Raw genomic sequence first — 15137 nt, forward strand, 5'->3', positions numbered from 1 at the left:
GCGCTATGAGACCACTTTAAAGAGCCCTGGCTCTCTCCCCCCCCGCCCCCCGCTCCAAGAACCCTGGCATCTGTGAGCCGCAGTTTGCAGAGTGGTTTAGCAATCAATCCTTTTTCGCAAGTAACTCCGGGAATTGTAACAGTAGAGCCTCGTACCCATCTCCAGTACCTTACACAAACTACATTTCCCAGTATTCTTTTATTATTTGGGAAGGAGGTGCAGAGCCACGATTGCCTTAAAGCAATATGACGCCACTTTGATGCATGTCATTAAATGTACCCCAAGGGCCCAGCAGGCCTCGGACTTTCCTCTCAGTTGCTAGGTAACGGCTTCCCGGTTCGCACTTCCGCCTTGGAGGCCGCGGCGGATTGGCGCCTTGCGATGATGCCATCGGCCCGCGCGGCTCTTTCCTCGCCGCTGGGCCAAAGGAAGGAAGGCAGAAAAGCTGAGGGGACAAGAGAGACAGATCAGTCGTGGTGCCGCCGCCGTCCGTCCCTCCTTCCCTCCCTCCAGTCCCTCCCTAGCCATGGATAGTCTCCTCCGCCTCCGCTGGCCCCCGGTGAGTCCACGGAATGCCCCGCGGGTGAGTGTGAGGCGAGAGAGCCCCGATAATGCCTGGAAGGGTTGGGAAGGGCAAAGGGCTTCTGGAAGTCCCGACGGCGATGGTGCTTCAGCCCCTTGAGGGAGTTCAGGGCGCTGCACGTGGACTCGCTGCCCTCCTCCCCGTAGTTATAATCCCCACAGCAGCCCTGCGAAGTAGGCTGGGCGGATTCGTTGGGGCTGGCCCGGCTTCTGCCTGCCCCACCCTATTCACCGCCCCTCTCACCCCCACGCAGCCAAACAAACGGGTGAATGGATGACCGGCCCTTTGGGCAGCCTGGAAGAGTTGAGGCCGCCTGCCTTTTGCACTGCAAAACATGCTCCTGCCTGGCGACTGCTGATGACTGCGCTGCTCTGTGGGGCAGCTTCCCAGCTTCCATGGGGTCACCAGAGCACCAGCCATGCTCCTGCTGTTGAGAGTCCCTCCTTTGCCTTGTTCACCCCTGTGAAAGTGGGGCTTAAGGAAGGCCCTGCAGAGGGTGGCAGGAAGGATCTCTGCTTTGGTTAGTGTAGAGCGTGGTCTGCGGAAGGTAGCATCTCCTCCATGTAGGGCTGGAATCCTGCCTGAAGCCCTGGAGAACTGCTGCCAGTCGATGCAGGTGGGCAAGACGGGTCAATGGTCTGACCCTTTATTGGCCACCTTTCTATGTGTGATAGTTGACAGGGAAGCAAGAGACATCTTTTATGTTATACTGTACTGGTAAATTCAGATGGAAGACCTTTGTAGGAATAGACGGTGCTTTTTTTCTGGGGGTACTCAGGGGTATGCAGTACCGGCACCTTTTTCCCCTAGAAGAAAAGCATTGGTTAAAAGTTTACTGTAACAATTTCATAGTGAGTACCAGCAATTTTTCTCTAGGTGAAAAGCACTGCTTATCAACAAACCTACATCTGAGTAAAAGAGATTGCTACATCATGGCAGAAAAGTTGCCTAGTGAGAAATAAGATGCAGACAAGATTCACTCATTTGTGCATTCATTGTTTATTTGCAGACATGCCTCTTGAGTAGGGGTCATATTTGCTTCCGGTGATTTACTTGTGCGGAATAAATCACAGCTTGCATGAGTGGGAAATCTGAGCTGGATTCTTGATCTGAAGCTGTAGTGCGCAAGTGGCAAAAGAGGGTTAGTGACCTTCATGAGAGGTCATCGAGCATGATGATGATAAGCTCCCCAAATCCACATCTTGTTCATCTCCACATATAAGGTATAAGCAGAGATTTTAAATTGATGACTGTGTTCCATATTGTAAGTGGCTGGTAGGGGCTATGCTGTGGAGGCAAAGTAGTTTAAGAATACAAATTGCTGTTGCATCATAGAGTTTAGCAACACATTGTGTGTTTGTCTGGGCAAATTTGTCTCATAGTTAATGTTTTTCAGGTACTTTCCTTGGGGGTACTGTTGTCAGAATGGAACTGTGTATGGCAAGTTGACTGTGGTCTGGACTCATTGCTGCAGTGTAGATAATGAGTAATAAACGTGTCTGATGAATCCCCTGTGCTCTCATCAGCTCTCTGGAGATCTTCTAGTGGGTGGGATTCATTGCAGGGGTGTTAGGCAGGATTGATTGATCAGAAAATCAAGCCCTCAAACATCCTCTGGTGTAGCAGTGAAGCCATGGGCTTAAAAAAACCCCTCTCATAAGAAGCCTCGTAGCTTGAAGTACTGTGTGTTTAAAACATGACAGATGCAGGGGAAATGTTATAGGTAGCCTCTGAAAGGGTCCTTTCAGATGCAAATGAATGTACATTTTACATACATGATGGTGTATTGTATGTGGGCTTTTCCTTGTGCCTGTGACAACATGCCATATGTAAAATGGCCTTTTAAAATTCTCCTATTATGGAAGAAAACATCTGGGTTCTTGACCAGGCTTTTCGTCATCCAAACCAACCTACTTCTTTACCAAAGCTAAATTGTTTTTTGGCATTTTATTGATGACATTCTAGTCTAGTTGCTGAATTTTATTTTATTTTACTTTCCAGCAGCTCAGCCAATGGTTTGGGATTCACCATCCGTCAGTTTTTAACCTACTTATATGGTGTGAGAATTTTGCATAAGCTGTTCACCTGTGGTCCTCTTCCTAATGTATTAAGATCTCCATAGACTTCCCTCCAATAGTTGTTCTCTTGCACTTGTTCCATTGGTAATTTTCCAGGCTTGGCGAATGGCTAGGAAAATCTTAGAGTGAGTTGACCAGTTTACAATCTGGAAATGTTTTGGAGCATTCATGGGCCAGGCCAGGCTTGACTTTACATATAACAGCGGCCTGCACAATCAGACCAGAGGTGGTCCATCTAACCCAGCATCATATTCTCATAGTAGCCAACCAGATGCCCCAAAGAGAAACCTGCAAGCAGAACCTGAATGCAACAGCACTCTCCCCACTTGCAATTCCCAGCAACTGGTACTCAGAGGCATACTGCCTCTGACAGCAAAGGGAGAACATTGCCATTGTGAACAGTAGCCATTGATACCCTTTTCCTCCTTCATGACTTTGTCTTCTCTTTATAATTCATCCAGGTTGGCCTCTTGTGGGAGCAAGCTATAGTTTCCACTGTGTGACAGGTGGCTCTGGGTGACTGCTTTTGGCTGCTGTCTGGGAAGCAGCCTTTGGCCAGCATGGGTGCAGATGGGCCCTGGTTTTGGAGCCAGTCTTCCAGCCCTCCCCGCCCTCTCAGGTTTTTTCTCAACCTGACTCTCCTTCTGTTCCTTCCTGCAGGCAGCCTCCATCCCAGCAAGTGCTTGTGCTCCTGGGTCGCCGGTCTTCCCCTCCATCTCCACCTTCACGGATGCTGCCTGGGTCCTCCCATGCAATCCCTGCTCTCTGGCTCTGTAGAAGGTGGGGTGGTGCCTGATGCCTGTCATCCCCATCCCGCGGCGGGTTCGCTCTTTCCATGGCCCCCACACAACATGCCTGCACTCTGCCTGTGGGCCGGTCAGGACCACCCACTTGGTGCGCACCAAGTACAACAACTTTGACATCTACCTGAAGTCCCGGTGGATGTACGGCTTCATCCGTTTCTTGCTGTACTTCAGCTGCAGCCTGTTTACCTCCATCCTGTGGGTGGTGCTGTCTGTCTTGTTTTGCCTCCAGTACCTCAGCATCCGGGTCTTTCTCCGTTTCCAGTACAAACTCTCCATCATCCTGCTGTTGCTGGGAAGGAGGCGTGTGGACTTTAGCCTCTTCAACGAACTGCTCATCTATGGCATCCATGTCACCATGCTGCTGGTGGGGGGGCTGGGCTGGTGCTTCATGGTCTTTGTGGATATGTGAATAAATAAAAACCAGTGCATGTCGGTCAAGGAGGCATGTTGGACTCTAACTTGGGTTAGGTCTTGTATGTGTGAATGCGTCCTCTTCTCCCTCACTTAGTCCTGCTGCTGAGGTTTATAAATTAATGGGTACTCCCTTAGAAGTAAGGATTGGAAGTTGACTTGGAAATTCATTTCTAATTCTTCATTGCCTTTGGTTGGTAATATGTGGAAAACAAATCCATTTTTATCTGCTTCATTTTTTAACATAAGCACCTGCCATATGTGGCCAATGGCCCATCTAGTCCAGCGTCCTGTCCTCACAGTGGCCAGCCAGATGCCTCATTGGGAAGCCCACAAGCAGGATTCAAGCACAAGAGCCCTCTCCCCTCCTGTGGTTTCCAGAAAACGGTATTTGGAAGTGTTGCTGCCCCCAACTGTGGAGGCAGAGTATAGCCATCATGGCTAGTAGCATTCTGCTTAATGAATTTGTCTAATCTCTTTTAGAGCCATCCAAAAGCCATCTCTTTTGGAATCTAATGGTATACAAGTGGCCCTGCAACAAATTGTTGCAATCCATTCCAGCCTCTTAACAGGGACCAGCCAAGATAACCTCCAGGGTACTCCGTTCCATCCTCCCCTTGTTTTCTTTTCCAACTAGCACTCAAAATTAGGTGGCCACTAAGTATGCTGAATCCTCATTCTTTCTTTAAAAGTATTTGATGTACTTCTGCAAACTTTTGGGGGCTCTTTCTTCCTGTTGCTCAGTGGCTGTTCTTTCTCCAGTCTTTCCTGAGTTTGCTCTTGGAGGGAGGGATGTGTTGTGTGCTTGCTGCCCCCAGTGCCATTCTTGGGGCGGCCCCCTCAACGGCCTGTTGCCATTCCACTGCAGAGTTGTGGGCTGTTCTTTTGCTCAGACTATTGAAAAAACATAACCTGTACACAGACAGTTGTGTACTCCCATCCCTGTATCTTGGCTGAGGGATGCAAAATACAGAACTCTGAGGAAATGTTTGTTTCAGCACTATCATTTATCTATTTTATTTCAGAATTTATAATCACTGGTGTACAAAATTAGAAAATGAAACATAATACAAATCTCAAAACAATGAAAACTGTGAAGCCAACAAGAATTAAAAGGCACAAAAATATAAGTGACCAATTTGGGAAAGCTTGGTGGGAAAAATATTTTTGACAAACATTGGAAACTGAATGGTGTTGGGTCCTGCTTCCCTTCCAGAGGAAGAGAATTCCACAAAGCTAAGAGCATGTGGATTGATGCATTCTTGCCCCTCATTCTGAGATTTCCTCTCACATTAGCCACCCCCAGTTCCTTTCAGTGTTACAATGATTTCCAGATTAAAGCTGGAGATGGACAGGGCTAGTGTAGCCAAGGTAGCTGAACGGTGGAGATGCCAACAAGGGTCTCCCAGGTTCAGCTCTTGTCTCTGCCATGGGTTGCCAAGCAGCCTTAGGCTAGCCTCGGCCCCTCTACAACACGGGTGTAGTACTTAGCTACCTCACAGGGTTCTTGGTATAAAGTATGGGAAGCACTCTAAAGTGTGTGTGTGTGCCAGTGTTGGGCTGTGTGTGCCTCAATTCTGCAGCAGGAACTAGTTTTGCATTTGCAGAGTGATCCACTGACTCAGAGTCCTGGAAAAGACCAGAAGAAACTTCTGCAGCTCTGGAGAGGGAGAAGGAGAAGGAGAAGGAAGAGAGATTTTGCTTGGTATTCCATTTAAGCAGCAAAAAGGGGGAAGAGCCTCTGGGAACATGGGCTTCTCTTGGAGGAGAGAGTTGTGGAAGGAATCTCTGCCTTGTGAGTTGTTGTTTTTTTTGGGGTGGTGGTGAGGAGTTTCATTTCCAGCTCAACTTCCTGCTGCCCATGCATTGGACTTTGGTCATACTTTGGGCTAGTCTTTGCTTCCAGTCATAGTTTCAAATGGGCAGGCTTTTCCTAGTGGTGGGTCTGCCAGTGTTGCTGACTGAAAGTCATTTATGTGCAGCAGGATGCCAGGCAGGGATGGCAGATTCCAAATACTGGTTTGCCAGCTCCCTGGGGCATCTGGGTGGGCCAAGAACATGGAGCCCATTTTATTTTGGAAAGGGAAAGTGAGAGAGAGATGTTCCACCTCCTGGGATGTGATTTGTCACTGGGTTTCAGTTCCCGGAATCCTGGGCCTTTTCCATCTCTTTCAGCACCTGCGCTTGGTGGCTGTCACTGCCTACTGTGGGAGCGAGTTCCAGAGTTTAACTGTGTGTCATGTGAAGAAGTCCTTCCTTTTGTCTGTTCTGAAGTGTTTTGCTTCTGTCTTTTGCTTGGTCAAAGAGTTTCTGTAGTTCTTGGACAGGGTGTGAGTGGGAAGGAGAATAAAGATCTCCTTTCATTTCTTCGTGTGCTAACCCTGTGACTTTGCTTTCTCTCTCTCTCTCTCTCTCTCTCTCTCTCTCTCTCTCTTTTCTTTCGCACCAGAGCAAAAGATTCTGCACAGAAAACAACCTATGGCAAAATTATTGTTCAATAATAGCCACAAATCATATTGCTTTGAATTAATTTCTCTTTGTTTTCTTCCGTGTCTGGGGTCTACTTTGATATATAGTTACGTGGCAGTTTTAATCCAGGCTACAAATAAGGATTTTTATTTTTTTTTAGGAGGAGGGGGATGTTGTTTGTATCGGTAGATCTTGCAGGCCCAGGACCATTGTAACACCACTTTTCTGTGGTGTGGGATGCCTGTTATAGGGAATATAGCTGCTGGGGGTCTTGAGGTCATGGCTGAGGGAGGAGAGTAAACTTTTGCACTTTGGATGCTGGTTTCCCTCCAGCACAGTTTTCTGGAATCCCTTTTATTAAGAGGTTATTTCTGTTGTTGTGAATCAGAACACTTTGTAATAAGGAGCGGCTCATTAAAGTGTCTAACACAGAGACTGGACTCCAGCCATCTCCTGAGGCCTTTCCTTGGCCCCAGTCCCCGTCCTGTGACACATCCATGCCCTTCACCCCCACCCTGCTGCTTTGCCCTTTCTATGCTGTAGCTGCAGCACCATAATTCAAGTTATGCAAATGCCATACTATGCTGTGATGTCCAAGAAGAAACAAATTAAGGCCAGGTGGGGTCAGAAAGAAACTGAGCACTGATTTTCTTTTCCTAGAAATGTGTTCCCTGAAATCTTGAGAGAGGCCAGATAAAAGGGGCCACATGGATGAGTGTTTGGTTTTGGGTTTTTGTGTGTCTGCACAAATTCCTAACCAATTGGTTTACTTTAAACAAGTAAGGCCCTGTTAATAGCTAGGAGGGCAATCTGGATTATGCTCTAGGAGACATTATCCTACCCTCCTCCCTGCCTGTTTCCTTTTGAGCTGGAGAAGGGGCAGGACTCTCAAAGCCATTGGATTCCAACTCCTATCCTCATCATCTCTGACCATTGGCAGCCCAGCAGACTCCTGGGAGTTGGAGTCCAGTAACACCTGCAGGGCTACAGATGTTCCTCATCTCTCCTGTACCCCCACTTTCTCTCCCTTGTTCAATTTAGGCCTCCTCCTTCGGAATTTGCCTTTTTAATGGCTTAGCCTTATTCTTTCCAACCTGTGACTAGTTCTCCCTCAATTTCTGCAGTAGCCAGATTAGCTACACAGATGCAACAGCTGAAATACATATATATATATTTAGAGTATATTTTTAGGCTACCCAACCCCCAAACATTCTCTGGGCAGCTGGCAGTAAACATTAAACACATCAAATATACAAAATGAGTCTTGAAGCGTTAAGGATAAACTCAGCACTGGAGAGCAAAACCTGTGCTATAAACTCATCCTGCTTAGAAGGGTGTGGCCACAGGATCCCCACATTGTTATAGGCTAAGGAAAATTCCCTTTGGGGTCAGTTCCTCTCACAGCATTGGTTGGCTGCTGAACTTGGATCTGGGAAGGAGGTATTCTCCCTCCTCCTCCCATGCCAAGCAGGAGTTGCCTAAAGGAGGCATACAAGGCACCATCTGGCCACCTTAGGGACTCCACTTCAGATTTGTGAAGGGTTTACTCCATCCTGGCTAATAAAAGCAAGACGGGAAGGGCTGGGCAATGGGCTCTGTGGGGTGGTGAATGCTTCCGTCTGTGAGGGAGCCTTTGCAGACCCACTGAAAGAGGCGGTCATTAAACCGCTTCTTAAAAAAACATATTTAGACTCGGCCAATATGGCCAACTATTGCCCAGTCTCAAATCTTCCATTCTTGGGCAAGGTGATTGAGTGGGTGGTTGCTGAACAACTTCAAGCATGCCTGGAGGATGCAGACCATTTGGATCCTATCTAGTCGGGATTCAGGCCTCATCATGGGACTGAAACTGCCTTGGTCGCACTGGTTGATGATCTCCGGCGGGCTAGGGACAAAGGTGAAAGCTATTTCCTAGTTCTGCTGGATGTCTCAGCGGCCTTTGATACCATCAACCATAACATCCTTCTGGACCGTCTAGCAGAGCTGGGGGCACTGTTACACAGTGGTTCCGCTCCTTCCTCCTGGGCCATGTCCAGAAAGTGGTGGTGGGGGATGAGTGTTCAGACCCCTGGAGTCTCACTTGTGGGGTGCCTCAGGGTTCTGTCCTCTCCCCCATGCTTTTTAACATGTACATGAAGCCGCTGGGAGAGATCATCGGGGTTTGGACTGGGTGTTCATCAGTATGCGGATGATACCCAGCTCTACCTCTCTTTCAAATTGGAATCAGTGGAGGCAGTGAAGGTCCTCTGTGAGTGTCTGGAGGCGGCTGGAGAATGGATGGCGGCTAACGGGTTGAGGTTGAATTCTGACAAGACAGAAGTACTGTTTTGGGGGACAGGGTGTGGGTGGGTGTGGGGGACTCCCTGGTCCTGAAGGAGCAGATGTGCAGTCTGGGAGTAATTTTGGACTCACAGCTGTCCATGGAGGCACAGGTCAATTCTGTGTCCAGGGCAGCGGTCTACCAGCTCCATCTGGTACGCAGGGTGACACTCTACCTGCTCACAGACTGCCTCACCAGTGCATGGTCTAGTTATCTCCCGCTTGGACTACTGCTCTATGTGGGGCTACCCTTGAAGGTGACTCGGAAACTGCAATTAATCCATAATGCAGCAGCTAGACTGGTGACTGGGAGTGGCCACCAAGACCATATAATGCCGGTCTGAGAGATCTGCATTGGCTCCCAGTTCCTTTCCGAGCACAATTCAAAGTGTTGGTGCTGATCTTTAAAGCCCTAAACAGCCTCGGTCCAGTATACCTGAAGGAGCGTCTCCACACCCATCGTCCAACCTGGACACTGAGGTCCAGCACTGAGGGCCTTCTGGTGGTTCCTTCACTGCAAGAAGCGAAGTTATAGGGAACCAGGCAGAGGGGCTTCTCGGTAGTGGTGCCCGCCCTGTGGAATGCCCTCCCATCAGATGTCAAAGAAATAAACAACTATATGACATTTAGAAGACATCTGAAGGCAGCCCTGTTTAGGGAAGTTTTTAACGACTGATGTTTTAATGTATTTTTAACCTTCTGTTGGAAGCTGCCCAGAGTGGCTGGGGAAACCCAGCCAGATAGGCGGGGAAGAAATAAATTATTATTATTATTATTATTATTATTATTATTATTATTAACCTTTTACTAAAGATGTTCCACAATGCAGCGCGTAAGAGGTGGCATATAAATAATAAATTATGATAATTTTTCATTGCACAGAGTTGATAGGTCTGTGCGAGGTGACTCTTCTGGGCTTTATTCCAGAGGCCAGCAGGCAAAAAGATGATTTGCTTTATTCATTGCATCTATTTATATCCCGCCTTCCAAGGCGGCTTCTAAGTTTTCTGGTGCTGCACTCTGGGCCCTTTTCCAGTTTGGTGTTGATGTTTTGATGACCTTGAGGCTCTCCTGTTCTGCTGGCAGCACATGATCTGTGGGGGCAAGGAGGGGGCTGGCACCAGCTCAGAATGTTTGTACAGCGTTTGCTGCAGTGAGGCTGGAGATGCAGCAGTAGCAGCAGTAGGAGCAGACTCTGTTGGCGGTGGAGGCGGCCGTTGTTCAGCTCTCCTGGAGCAGTGCCAGGCTCTGTGCTGGGTGGCTGGGGCTGCTCTTTGCCCAGTTTAGAGTGCCTCTTCGTTCCTGGCTCCCTTATTGCTGTTGTTTGGCCTCAGGACCTGTGGATTATGCCCAGCCAAACATTTTGCCTGCCCTCTCCTGGGCAGTGGGGGTGATTTAGCATAAGCCAGGATGCCCCCAGGCCCTCCCTCTCCCTCTAGCCAGGGAGATATGGCTTTAAACAGCTAGGTGGGGTTAGGTGGTATGCTTACTAGGGAAGACTGACATGCCCTGACAGTAAAAGCCTAGGCTGAGAGACTGTGCTCCCTTCACTTTGACTGTATTGGGTTAATCTACAACCCAGTGCCCTCTGATAATTTTAGACTACAACTCCCATCAGCCCTAACCCACCTCGAAGTAGACCTATCCTACATGGATTTTTGCCATTAGTTGTAGTTTTGGGTTTGGGGTGGGGAACCTCCATGTTGTGGCATAGTCTACCTTTGAGTACCAGACCTCGGGTGAAGGCTACACTGGAAGGGCCACTGCTGCTTTTGCCCCAAGGCCAGATAATAGACAGACAGCATCAATTATTTGAAGGATTTTGAGATGTTCTTTCTAATGACAGGAGCTGTTTGATAGTGAAAAAAGTGAAAGTGGAAGGTGGTGGACTGTTTTTTGTTGAAAATTTCTTTAGCAGAGGTTACATGGCCATTCATCAGGGATGCCAAGGGGGGGTGGACTAGATTTGCTTGGGGGGCATTCTAACACCATTCTTGGAAGCACACTTCTTTCAGCAGGATGAAAGACCATTATCAAACTTTGGGGCAAGAGCTGGAAAACCCAGATACCTAAAGTAGCTTGTTGAAGTTGGGCATCATACTTTGGGTGCAAGTTAATGAGGTGGGGGGAGGGGAAGGATTTGCTCTTTCAGTATTAGTACCAATATCTATACCTGAGCCAATAAGGAATGCAAAAGCTTTGGCTCCCTCCCTCAATTAGATTTCCGCCTTTTCCTTTTCTTCCTTCCTTAATTTTGTTTGTTCTTTTTGTGACATAGACTACCTGCCTACCTCTGCTTCCCCCCTTTTGTTTGTAATAATAGCATCAGACTTGAAATATGGATGCATTCTGAAATATTTCCTGTCATGCCATCAATCAGATATATATTTACAGTCATTCATTAAACTAGAGTGTACATTTCATCCCTTCCTCCTTGGAATATTAATGCTGCTTCTGGCTGAAATGGTGTGTGAATATTCAGGTGGGGGCGAGGAATCAATCCCTGCACCAGCAATGATGTCACTCTGAGATACAATCAAACATTCTGTTAAAAAGAACAAACCCAATTGGCATTGCAAAGTCCAATGTATATTGATTGCTATAGGGGAAATCTACAAGGAGGAGGAGAGAGAGAGTTTTTGGCTTCGCTTTTTGTAGTTGAGGGCTGATGCTCTGGTTAACATTCTGGTGTTTTAAAGTAATATGATAACCTTGTAATAAGGCCATATGCTGTGTGTGTGTAGATGGTCTGTGACTCTATCTTCCTGTGACCATGCAGAGCTGAGAGCTGTCCTCAGAGGACTGTCTTTCTACTGAGAAGAGAGCATAGCACAGCAGTCTTTGGCTCCAGTTGGCTTCAATGGCCGAGGCCTACTTCTTAATTGTCTACTTTGCCCCTCCCCACCCAGTAATGGCGCCTTTTCTCCTTCCCCATTTTTTGAATGCTATATTTGCACTCCATGTATGACTCCTGCTGTTGACTGGGAGTCCACCTCAAGTGTTGTTTTCTTCATTTTTTGGCACCCATTGCATCAAATGTTTTGGGATGTGTCAGGGTGCTTGATTACAGATTGGAGGCCAGGTGGCGCTGTGGGTTAAACCACTGAGCCTAGGGCTTGCTGATCAGAAGGTCTGCGGTTCGTATCCCTGTGACGGGGTGAGCTCCCGTTGCTTGGTCCCAGCTCCTGCCAACCTAGCAGTTCGAAAGCACGTAAAAATGCAAGTAGATAAATAGGAACCGCTACAGTGGGAAGGTAAACGGCGTTTCCATGTGCTGCTCTGGTTTGCCAGAAGCGGCTTTGTCATGCTGGCCACATGACCTGGAAGCTATACGCCGGCTCCCTCGGCCAATAATGCGAGATGAGCGCGCAACCCCAGAGTCGGTCACGACTGGACCTAATGGTCAGGGGTCCCTTTACCTTTAAGTACATATAAAGAACTTAAGAATCTGAAGAAGCTCCAGGACAAGGCAGCAAACAATCTTATCATTGGAGGACCAAATAGGAATCCAACTGCATCTGGAGATCTGGCCTGGATCCACCAGGACCCAAATGTTGCTGTGTTTATAATTAAAATGGCCCCCCTGCACATGGAAAGTGCCATACATTTAAGTACCATGTCAATGTGAATCTAGGGCATGCTCTCTCTACATGTAAATACAAAATCTTTTAAAAATATAATTTTTGCAGTATATTATTGTGACTCCACGCTGTTTCTCTAAATGCTGGGTGTTAATGAAATTCCTCATCCTTTAGCAATTTTTGAAGCATCACATTATTTTTTAATGGCATGGCAAGTAGCTTGAAATGCAGAAATGTCTACACTGTGGAAATTGAGGGAAGAGGTGCTTGGAGGCATCCTTTCCTGAGGAAGACCTTTCAGAGGGGCTGATTTGTACAGCTCTTGAAGCAAAACCAGCTCTAGATTCATGCCCCACATTTCATTGTCATTAGAACTGTAGCTCTTCCATCGTTAGCAGCACCAGGCTGAGTTAGTGGGCCACACAGTTCATTGCCTTTCTATTTACATCTCAGTCATTTTGATTCTACATCTTCTTTTTAATTTAATTTAATTAATAAAATAAACCAAAGATAAGGAGCATAAATAAATCCTGTAATGGAAGGCTAAAAGCAGCATAAGATGTACATGATGCTTGAACTTACTGTTCTAAAACATTACAAAAAATGGCTATTTCCCTATGAACCTGTTAGGCTGGTTTGCATGTATCCCCCCCCTTTTTTTTAATAAATTAGCTCAGTCATATGAACCAAGTTTTTTCAGTCCACTCAGACATAGTAGGAGTGGCCCTCCCCATTTTTAGCTATTATGTTCTTAGCAGTAGTTAAAAGGTTAAACACTATTTCTTCATCACTTTCTGAAATAACATATTTTAGATAACCAATCAGAAATATTTTAGGTTCTAAGGGTTTATGATATCCTAACATATCAGATATATTATTAGCCTGAACAGATTTTTGGAGTATTTTTATTTGAGAATAATTCAAAAAATGTGTATATAGTCTGCTTTATTACCAACATTACCACATTACCAACATTTATCTGATCGTAACGTAATTATTTCTGAATTTGTATCAAGCCATGTACCGTATTTTTCTGTGCATAAGACGCCCCATTTTTGGGGACTCCAAATTAAGAAAACACCTCTTAGCACTACCTGTGTATAAAACGGTCCCAATTTTAAACCTGTTTTTTTTTTGTAAAAAAAACAAAAACCTAGTCTTATATAGTGGTACCTCTGGTTATTAACTTAATTAGTTCCGGAGGTCCGTTCTTAACCTGAAACTGTTCTTAACCTGAGGTACCACTTTAGCTAATGGGGCCTCCTGCTGCCGCCACACAATTTCTGTTCTTAACCCGAGGTACTACTTCCAAGTTAGCAGAGTCTGTAACCCAAAGTGTTTGTAACCCGAGGTACCACTGTACACAGAAAAATACAGTAAATTACCGTGTGCATGTCTACTTTTCTCATTTCTGGCCCTATGCCCAAGTGACCACCCCTGGAGGCTGCTGGGATGGGGCAGGGGACTACCCAGAAGCAGAAAAAGGGCAAAACACTTTTTTTTGGGGGGGGGCTTACAATTGCTGCTTCCTCCTCCTCTGATTTGGAAGCAAAAGATGGGTGGTGGTCATGGGATCCACCCCCCTCCTCAAGGTGCAAATCTTGCTATCTTTTTTATGCCAAGTAAGCACTTCTCTTTGACGGAGTGGTGATGGTAGTTATTTATTTATTGCTTTTCTATACCACCTTCTTTTCTACAAGGAAATTCTTCTGCTTTTATTATTATTATTATTTTACTGTATGGTTTTATATTGTTGTAAATCCATATATTTCCATGACACATCAGTATATAAATAATTTAATTAATTAATAAAGATGCTCAATGGTGCCTATACACTCCCCCCCCCCTCCATTTTATCCTCACAATAACCCTGTGAGGTAAGTTAGGCAGAGAGAGTGGATTAAATAACTCACATTATTAATTTCTAGAGGGTCATAAGGTTTTAAGATGATGAAGATAAAGCGACTGTTAAGTTTGGTTTTAAAAGTTGTACCCTGCATGGAAATGTGGCTCTTAATTCATCTGGGATCTGCTTGAGGGAGTTTTCTGCAAACTATAATTTTATACCCCCCCCCAAAGTGTCTCCACCCCCATCGTCCAGCCTGGACACTGAGGTCTAGCACTGAGGGCCTTCTGGCAGTTCCCTCACTGCGAGAAGTGAGGTTACAGGGAACCAGACAGAGGGCCTTCTTGGTAGTGGCGCCTGCCCTGTGGAATGCCCTCCTATCAGATGTCAAGGCAATAAGCAGCTATTTTACTTTTAAAAGACAACTGAAGGCGGCCCTGTTTAGGGAAGTTTTTAATGTTTGATGCTGTATTGTTTTTAATATTCGGTTGGAAGCTGCCCAGAGTGGCTGGGGAAACCCAGCCAGATGGGTGGGGTATAAATAAATAATAATATAATAAATATTACCATTGAAAGCAATACATCTAAGTTGAGGCACATCCATCACACTCAGTGGCTCTACTCTGAGTAGTGCATATTATGGGTGAATATTCTTCTTCATCTTAGGTTAGTAACTCCTTGAGGTCTTTCTAGCCAGGATATCCCCCTCACCCCTCTCTGTTCAGGCAGTTTTGAAACCCATTTCTCTTCTATGACCGGGTCGGGGAGGCTCCCTTTCCCCTCGCGAGCCCCCCCTCACCCCCAGTAACTAACACTGGTGTGTGTGTGTGAGTGAGTGAGTGAGTGTGAGAGAGAGAGCGCTGCTTCCCACCCCCCGTTAGTGTTGTGGGGCTAAGTGGGTAGAGGGCTAGGCTCCCCCCCCGCGCGCGCTTGCCTCCCACCCTCCTCCTCCACGATCACTTCCTGCTTCCAGCCGGGAGGAGCTGCCGCCGGGGAAGAAGGGAGGAGGAGGGGGAGGAGGGCCCCGCCGCCGGCCCCACAGGT

The 15137-nt window shown here is 46.8% G+C and overlaps 2 protein-coding genes across 5 annotated transcripts in view; both read left to right on the forward strand.

Moving 5' to 3' along the window:
* The first annotated feature begins 427 nt into the window (after positions 1 to 427).
* NACC2 (NACC family member 2) overlaps positions 428 to 15137 on the forward strand; it is a 62070-nt gene continuing 47360 nt past the window's right edge. The window contains exon 1 of one of the 3 annotated variants that reach the window (XM_035113185.2): positions 428 to 559. The gene's annotated coding sequence lies outside the window, so the exon portion shown is untranslated. Of the gene's footprint in view, positions 584 to 14997; positions 15136 to 15137 lie in introns of those variants that run through there. The other 2 variants (XM_035113183.2, XM_035113186.2) reach the window with 2 other exon arrangements.
* Positions 429 to 13378, forward strand: TMEM250 (transmembrane protein 250). Of its 2 annotated transcripts, none has more exons than XM_035113189.2 (2): positions 429 to 559; positions 3322 to 13378. In XM_035113189.2, exon 2 carries the CDS (start codon positions 3457 to 3459, stop codon positions 3874 to 3876), a length of 420 nt encoding a protein of 139 aa, XP_034969080.1. In that variant the 5' UTR covers positions 429 to 559; positions 3322 to 3456; the 3' UTR covers positions 3877 to 13378. The 2 variants fall into 2 exon arrangements, with proteins under 2 accessions (XP_034969080.1, XP_034969079.1); XM_035113188.2 differs by having other exon boundaries at positions 451 to 583.

Source organism: Zootoca vivipara, chromosome Z, assembly GCF_963506605.1.
Source record: "Zootoca vivipara chromosome Z, rZooViv1.1, whole genome shotgun sequence".
NCBI classification, from domain to species: Eukaryota; Metazoa; Chordata; class Lepidosauria; order Squamata; family Lacertidae; genus Zootoca; species Zootoca vivipara.